This window comes from Eufriesea mexicana, unplaced genomic scaffold (assembly GCF_001483705.2).
Source record: "Eufriesea mexicana isolate 0111107269 unplaced genomic scaffold, ASM148370v2 scaffold2087, whole genome shotgun sequence".
Taxonomy (NCBI): Eukaryota; Metazoa; Arthropoda; class Insecta; order Hymenoptera; family Apidae; genus Eufriesea; species Eufriesea mexicana.
In genome coordinates, this window is record NW_016910162.1 from 1,090,112 (window position 1) to 1,098,643 (window position 8,532).

The 8,532-nt window shown below is 37.2% G+C and overlaps 2 protein-coding genes across 2 annotated transcripts in view; both read right to left on the reverse strand.

Annotated features, from left to right (window-relative positions):
• Positions 1-1,555, reverse strand: part of LOC108549496 (uncharacterized) — a 6,517-nt gene extending 4,962 nt beyond the window's left edge. The window contains exons 1-2 of the mRNA XM_017902888.1: positions 998-1,555; positions 1-602 (exon numbers count right to left, since the gene is read on the reverse strand). The exon at positions 1-602 is cut by the window's left edge and continues 2,758 nt beyond it. Of these exons, the coding sequence (XP_017758377.1) occupies positions 1-602; positions 998-1,229 (834 nt within the window). The 5' untranslated portion in view covers positions 1,230-1,555. The remainder of the gene's footprint in view (positions 603-997) is intronic.
• Positions 1,556-2,459: 904 nt separating this feature from the next.
• On the reverse strand, positions 2,460-8,532 carry LOC108549587 (uncharacterized). The gene is made up of 3 exons (XM_017903060.1): positions 7,924-8,532; positions 6,031-6,198; positions 2,460-4,370 (listed from the first exon to the last, which is right to left on the reverse strand). Exons 1-3 carry the CDS (start codon positions 7,976-7,978, stop codon positions 4,156-4,158), a joined length of 438 nt encoding a protein of 145 aa, XP_017758549.1. The 5' UTR covers positions 7,979-8,532; the 3' UTR covers positions 2,460-4,155.

The following is an 8,532-nucleotide window of genomic DNA, read 5'->3' on the forward strand; positions in this document are numbered from 1 at the left end:
TTTCAGAGGCGAGACGTCGAACGTGTTGGCAGAGGCCACAGGCTTGTCCCGTTGCAGACCAGCAAAGCCTAGACTCGCCGGAGGGTTAGGGTAGATTTGGTTGGAGTGAACTGCTTGAACAGGACCAGTGACTTGGTTATTCGTGAAATTTGTCGTGGTAGCGTAAGGACCAAGATTGGGAAACTGAAACGCTGTATTGCCATTAATTGCTTGCAGGTTACAGGTGTTGGTGGCTGAAATATTGTAGTAGGAGCTGTGCGACGGTTGTTCCTGCTGTTGCTGCTGGATATTTTGCCGGTCTTGAATTAAACAGAACGTTTGTACATCCGGAGGCTTAAAGTAGGGCTGCGGTATCAACGTGACCCCGGAATTGTTGTACTGATCACCGGAAAAGGAGCCATGAGTGTACGTCGAGGAAGCAATTAAAAAGGAAGCAGTTGGCGTTGGTGGCGGGGCACTATTCGTTGTATGATCGTATAGTATCAGTGGTTTCGGATTGTAGGATAACTGTTGCTGAATGTGTTGCTGCTGCTGCTGCTGCTGTTGGCAATATTGCTGATTGCGTACGAGTTTATTCTTCGGTGGCCATCTGCTGCCTTTGCCTATATTCATGGATGGGTTTGTACGAGAATCTTAGAAAACTGAAATCATTATTCAACATAAGTACGTCATTCGATACTAGGCTCAATTAACGTAAGTAATAATCCGATAATAATTTCATATTTTATCAAATTTATCTACATGCATCTATTCTCTATTTATTCTTATAGATCAAACAGAAGATTCCGGAATAAAGAAAATATAAGTATAACGAAGAAGCTTCGTTGATTGATGACGAAATCAGGAGTTTCAAGAGTCACAATGAAAGAGATTGGAAATGGGTAATTATCGAGGTAAAAGAACGATCGTGTATTTTATTCGTTTGAGAATGAACCGATATCATCGTGGTATCTTTTTAGGTGGGATACGATGAGTCTAAAGGAAAACGTATTTACACCTTGTATATGCAAAGGAGCAGGATTAGTCGGACCAGTATTACGCTGCGCTGCTGGATAAATACACGTGGAGTGTACACCGCTTCCACATGGTTGAAGAGCTAACGCCGGATTAGCGACAGGACCATAAAGAATTTGTTGTTGCTGTGGGTGTACGAGGGACGACTGGGTTGACGTGGACGGAATCGAAGATTGTATGGACGATTGATTAGCTCGTGCGGCTGTAGGGTGCATGATCCACCTAACCCCGACTTGAAAACGATCCTCTCGTTGGCTTCTCGCTTTTCAACGCCTGTGTAAAAGAATAACGTGCTCAGAGTACATTTATCCACTAAGCCTCGCCTATTTGTAATTTTGAACCAATTCGTAAACGCATTCACACGCGATATCGCGTTCCGTATTGACGTAAAACCGAAGAAAAATGTTCTTAACAAATCGTACATGTGTGTATAGTCAACGTGTCGTACAAATGAAATGAACCTAGCCACTATGTCAGCTGTTATCCGACACGTCACTAACCTAAGAACATTTTCCTCTGATTTATACCTCATCGGTAGGAAATTTTCAACGGTTTTCGCTTTACCTGTGCTTCAAGTGCTCTTTTACTTTTCTTGAATTAATCATTTGGGTTTGAACATTCGGGCTATAAGATACAACGACGACGTGGCAAGTCACGAAAAGTAAAAGAACGTCTTCATAGGGACGGCAGGTAACGTGATAAAATCATATTGGACTTAATTAAGTACATACAGGAAAATCAGATAAATGAAAGGATTTAAAACTCTTAACGAATGAACTTGCGGTTGAATTCAAGAATTCGATGCCAATCCACGAGTTTCCAAAATCGTTTCACTCGTTTTCTCGAGTTAACAAATGTACATGTTATCGTTTATTTTTGTTTTTCTCGTTCTTTATTCACGGAAACGAATCGGAATTCCTTGCAAACGAGAAATGACCAAACTTATATGTACATATTGAAAAGCAAATGGTAATCTAAGAAACGAAAAGTCAACGAACACCGCGAAGAAAAATGGCAGATTACTGGCTGTTGATCTAAAACAAAATTCTCTGCTCGGAACAATGAAACGAGCGAAAAAATTTGACGCACGGTTCAGCAGTTCTTAATCCGTTCGTTAATTCCGTGTAAATACCAAGTAGTATATACACATGTGCTATAAAATTATTATACACGAAAATACGTGTCTTACGTACAAACGTGTCGTGAATAACGAAAATTAGAAAATTCTACGCGTGTATTTACAATTTCAGACAGAAATCAAATTACAATGAATTTTATTTTCTTCAGATACAAGTAGTGTAAATCGCGCTGGACTATCTAATGTTCCCAATTTTTCTCGCGTATAAAATGTTCCATCGAGATTGAATCCGATAACAGCTTCGAGGAAAGCAATTAATGTAAAATTGATTCTCTGCTCGTATATGTACGAATCGTTTTATACATCATTCGATAGGATAAAGGAAAATAACAGACCTCGTTTATTCCGCAACGGCAACCCTGATATATTTTTCTCGCTTCGCACAAAAACATATCATACAGATGTCTTTTCGCGAAGGTTGTCACAACAGTTGCGTAATTGTTATATGTGTAATATCATTCTTAAGCTCTACGCAGAAAATTGTCGAGTGAACACAACGTGACTGTCGTCACACCTTCAGCACCTAAATTGGAGATTTTTCAAGAAGAATTATGCATGATCGAGGAGTGCTCGCCAAGCTGTTCGACATATCGCAAAAAGTACCAAAAGTCAAACCGTTCCTGAATCCCTGTACGATTTTTTCTCTTTTTTATCGAAATTTCAAGTGGATATCACCAAGTGGAGAATGTATATAAACAATTTTGAGCGATATTCTTATCGATAGAGATATTTTTTTCTTTTCTCTTTTTTCTTTTTTTATAAAATATTTTTTCATATATTTCTTTCAACGATTGGAAGTGGTGCGTTTCACGATCCTCCTATAAACGATTTTGCTAACGATTAGGAGTAATGATTGGTAATCTTAACTTTTCTCCTTGATATATTTCACTTGAGGAACGTCCAGGCAGACAGGAACAGCGTGCACGTTTTATCTAAAACTACTATAGGCTTACAGTTCTGAAAGGACCCAGTGGCCGAACGAGATAAAATTTGAGGAAGGAGGATAGAGGGAATAAATTTAAAGTCTGAAATTTCAGCTTCGAGTATTTGGTCATTTCCAAATTACTGATAAAAAATGTTTAGACACTATACATTAAATTCCGCTCATAAGTGCATGTTCGTGGCAATGTATGCGTCAATTTCCGACCACTTAAACGTTTCACGTTAATCGATAACCGATATAGATAACGCACGATTAATTGGAATAAATAATATATTCTTCTGAATCGAGCGGAAATGAATTGGTACATCACGTGTGTTATGTAGACAGCGATTAGGTTAGGTTTAATAGAGTGTAGGTTCAAAGGGATAGATGCTATTCAGGATTGATAGATACAAAAGTAGATAAGACACTTTTCCAATTGCTGTTATACATATTGGTTGCTGGCCGTTGCCACGTGTATGTACATACAATGGATACAATAGCTAAACGACGATCGGGGCTGACGCATACACACCGTTACAGATACACACGAGCAAGTGAACTTCGGTGCATCGTAGCAAAGATTTTGTATCGATACGTCGGAAACTGATAAATATTCGAAGCTAAAATTTTAGTGTCAAGATATATCCCAAACTTTCCCTCGATTGGTCACTGGAGCTTTTCGGAAATCTATCCCTACTATGATCTTCAACCATTGGACAGGAGGAAGCCACTGCAGCGTCTCTAAAATTTCAAGTAAAACATATTTCCATTGAGAATTTCTTCGTTCCTTCGAGCATTTCGAGATCGCCAGCGTTTGTTTTACGAGATGTACAGTAATGTTCTAAACATACGCAGACATGTCGCGCTTTGGAAACGACGGTTTTCCTTGTCCCATACACTTTATTTATCCGCGTTGAAAGTGTGTAAGAGGTACTTCCTATGAAACGCGTCGTCTCATCCACTTTTGGCTTACTTCCGTTCCATGAGAAAATGCGAAGTCGAAGCTGCTTGCAGGTACCAACGATCTCGAACGTATCTCTTCGTGGACTGGTCGAGAGTATGAGAAATTTTCTGATAATTAATTACGAATGTATACTAGTAGAACACTGCCAAGAACACAAGACAGAATCAGAGATGTCGATGATAAAACGTTTGGTGTCGCCGTGTTACAATAGTCTGTTAAACACGAACAGACTTCTTGACGTCCACCGAAACCGCTTCTTTGGTAACACACTCCTTTATAATTCGACTCGTCCCATCCGCAACCTCTTATGACTCGGGTATCAGGTGGAACTGTTTCAAACACACGTCATACAGTTATTCTATGTTATGTAAATAATGTAAATAATACGATTATAAATAATACCGAAACTAATAAGTTAAATGTTGCATATATATTACGAATGAAGCTAGAAAGGAGGTTAGACCTAGAATAACTCGCATGAACTTGGAATTACCTGTCATTCATAGGTAAAACGAGGAATTTCGTTTAAATCATGCATGCTTTGAACTTCATTCGGGTAAACCGTTGCTACCCAATGCAATATGAATTCATTTATGGATAGGTACTGCACATAGGAACTGTCAGCTTATTCTTATTGCGAAAAGTCAATAAAAAATTTTAGTGTAAAAGTTAATCGAAAGTATCTAAAATCTCAACACTTGTACCCCCTCTTCGAAGGATCTGACATAACCTAAAATAATCTTTGAGTAAACGTAGGATAAATTATAAGAATATTCAGTTTGATCGAAGATGAAGCTAAATTTGGATTAGATTTTAGAGTAAGTAAACAAATTTTTGATTGTTATACTGCGTGGAAATTGATAGTATTATCGAATTTCATATGCCATTACTTCGAGGAATAGTTATATAAACAGTCTTCCCATTGGTAGAGATCAATGACTTTTGTAATCTGATCCACCAAGAACAGACAAGCCACTTGTGGCTATGATTGCCTCCCGAATGCACACGTATAGCCTATTGTATGTAAAGGAAAAAGTTGTTTAAAATATTGTTCTTTATCATATGTTATAAATTATAAATCATAAGTTAATCTAAAGATTTTACAAACAAGATTTTACAAACAAGGGAACGCAGAAATGTCTATGTAAAACTCTTGGAAAAATTTGTAATTCAAAGCGTCAGAGTAGTTTACCTTGTTTAAATAAACGGAACTAACGTTGTTATACTTGGCGCCGTTTGATTCAATTAATTTTTCATATTCTTATAAAGCACCTTCAATTAAAAATTTTTACCTTTCCAAAATTTGTAAGTCTGTCTTATTCAAATAAATAAAAGCAATATCATATGTAGTTGTCACTTATATCCACTAATTTTTCTTACTTTTATATTTTCGATTAAAGATTTTCTCTTCCAAACCTTTTTTCATTTTTTCAGTTGTTAAAACTCATAGTTCCTTTTTTTCCCTAGAAACATTGGATAGAATGCATTATATCCGGATGAAATTCGAAACGTGTATGACTTAAATTAAATTTTGTACTTCACTCGTGGTTTATGGGTAATGCTAAGATCACAGAGGCGATTCCAGGTCGATCCTTTCTCCTAACTTGTTAATGTTACTAACCGTAACATATATAACATCGTGTTACTTAAACTACTGTTATAGTGCAGTAAGCATTACACTAATTACGCTGCTGTAACATGCTTGACAGTATACTGTAATTTTCCACAACGTAATAAGGATACAGTATTAATCTGGGTTAATAGTGAGAGCGCACTCTAGCGGCAGATTACTGTATTAAAGTTACTAGTCTACTAAAAGCTTAGTACTATTACAGCTTCCTGTATCAACTTATCATTGGATGGTATCTTCTTTTAGAATGATACGAACGAATATACATCATAGTCGGTATATCATGATCAATAAAAAATTCGAAGATATTTCAAGTGTAGATAATTCTTTATCGCAGGAATAATTTGGATATTACTTACGTCCATTAACGCTAAACTCAATGACTTGTGTAATTTTTCGGCACATAGTATACTTTGCGCCGTTCTTGAGATCCGAGCAATCTTTTTTGAGGGCATCAGGTGGCACATCATCGGCACATCGACTATCATTGTGACTGTTACACAGGTAACATTGCATCGAGTTTACACCTAAAACATAAAAGCAATTTGGCCAAAAATTATTCAACGATTACGTTTAATTAAATTAATCATTTTAATTTTTATTTATTTCACCGACTAAAGATTGTAAAAATATCTCGCAATATTTTGTCGCAATGGATCGTTTTAATGAGACCGTTGTCCATAGAAAACATATATATAGTTTAGCAATTACTTATAACACGAGGTTGCAAGAATATTATCGGGTGACTGATAACAAAGGTCGCTGTAAAATGGAAATAATATAGTAAGTTTTATGTTAACAGGATTACTGTGTCATCTGTTCTTAAATGTGTTTTATATCACTCCAATTGAATAATTTGTAATCAGTACGCATACTGTTACTGTTTATATAGGTCAACATTTTTGACGCAGCAAAATTGCTATTAAATATTGTACATAAGATTCTTTTTATAAATTTCCGGAGTATATTTCACGAGTACAAAAATCCGGAAAGTCTCTGAAACGGTGTACATTTTTACTGAAGGAAGGTTCATTGTACCTCCGACCCTAAATGATATAAAAATCAATGCAGCTATTTGCCCTAGAAAGGCACAGCCACGATAAGTTTTCGTGCCTACCTTTTCGTTTTAATCTCGTTCCTACGATCATTCATGCTTTCAAGTGTAAGAAAATAAAATATAAATTTAATTTTCACAGTTTAAATTTATTTAAAAATGAAAGAAATAACACAAATAATTTTTAATTGTATAAATCTAACAATTTAAAATTGTCTCGAAATGTTATAACGATGTAACAAAATGAGTCACAAAAAGGAGACGTAAAAACTTAAAAAAATAGAATGGATTAAAAATTCGAGAAAATTAAAAGTGAAAAAATCATTACACTGATGTTAAATATTTTCTAGTATCGATATTAATTTAAATAAATATTTTCCATTCTTGTTACATTTCACTCGTTATATTTATAATGGACCGAGATTTTTCGCGTACATGAAAATTGCTTTGCGCAAAGCTAGTCATCATTGATCTCACTAACGTTTGCACCAGTACGTTTGGTTAAATTAAACCGCGAAATCAAATACGCTTTCCGCAGCGGACAGTTTCGATTATGTTAACCGCGTAACAATTGTTAGATATTTACATCGTCTTATAGCAACATACGATATTTCACTGCTCGTCATTATCGTTAAATCTATCGAGACACCAACACAGGTTTTAAACACTTCTCTCGAACGAGAAAGCAGGTTGATCCACTTTTCGAACAGAATGTACACTTTATTGACGAGTCCCGAAGAAAAAGGATCATAAATATAACGAACATACACGAGAAACAATGTCAACCGCGAAAAAGTTAAACTTACTACAAACTCGTACGTATCAATTAATTCCACGCATCCTAACCTTAAATCGTGTTTAAATATAACAATCAAATAAACGCGGAAGAAGACGGGAGAATAACAAAGAATATAATTAAATAATAATAATAATAATAATATAATTAAAACAAACGTCGATGCACAGTACTAATTTCGTCCAAGGCAGAACAAAAGAGAGCATAACAAATTATTACACTTAACAGACCGAACAACGCATTTCAGTGTGGTTTACGATGGTAACGTGGTAAAAAGAGTAAGGCAAAAGTCGAAAGTAGGTCTAAGAGAAGGACACGATGATCGATAGGAAGCAGTCTAGTAAATCTGTCCCGATCGTTGAACCAAGGAGCGAGCCCAGACTCGAACCCGTAAACGCTTACCATAAAAACTGAGCACGACCAATAGGCAAAAGACAAGGATGATGGAACGCCTCATGTTGTTTTCGTTATCCTGGCACGTCCTTCAACGAATTACAGCGTTTCTCGTGGTCACTGCCTTAGCGTTTTACACGCGACCGAGCGGCGCGATCGGGGTGTCGGCGTTGGAAAGAGAGAGGAAGAGAGAAAGATAGAACGCGATCGCAGATCAAGGGTTGACGAGGCCAACCATTCGACCTCGACAGCTACTGATGCACTGTTCGTACTGGCCGTCGCTCGATGCGATTGTAGCGCAAGCCCGCGAACGAAGGCGACGATGCTTACACTACCGACAGAAACCACGAATACGTGATTGCGCGCGAGTAACGTTAAGGTCGGTAAGACGAGGCGAGACGAACGGGAAAAACGGTTTCGTCCCACCGAATAACCCCAAGGCCCAAACGATCTAGCCACGGTCGAGGGAAAGCTTAGTCGATTCTTGTGCAGTCCGTGATTCCGATTTCTGTTCTACTAAATTGCCCAGGTTATTGCAACGATGCAAACGCCGCATAGCGGAATCAATATTTTTGACGGAGAGCCGGAGGAGGGATGCTGCTTTACTGGGATTGATTT

Coding starts and splice junctions, on each gene's coding strand:
- LOC108549587 (XM_017903060.1), bottom strand. CDS start 7,978: ATGAGGCGTTCCATCATCCTTGTCTTTTGCCTATTGGTCGTGCTCAGT. Junction 6,199..7,923: donor GGTCGTGCTCAGTTTTTATG/GTAAGCGTTTAC, acceptor TTTATGTTTTAG/GTGTAAACTCGATGCAATGT. Junction 4,371..6,030: donor TGAGTTTAGCGTTAATGGAC/GTAAGTAATATC, acceptor TGTTTGAAACAG/TTCCACCTGATACCCGAGTC.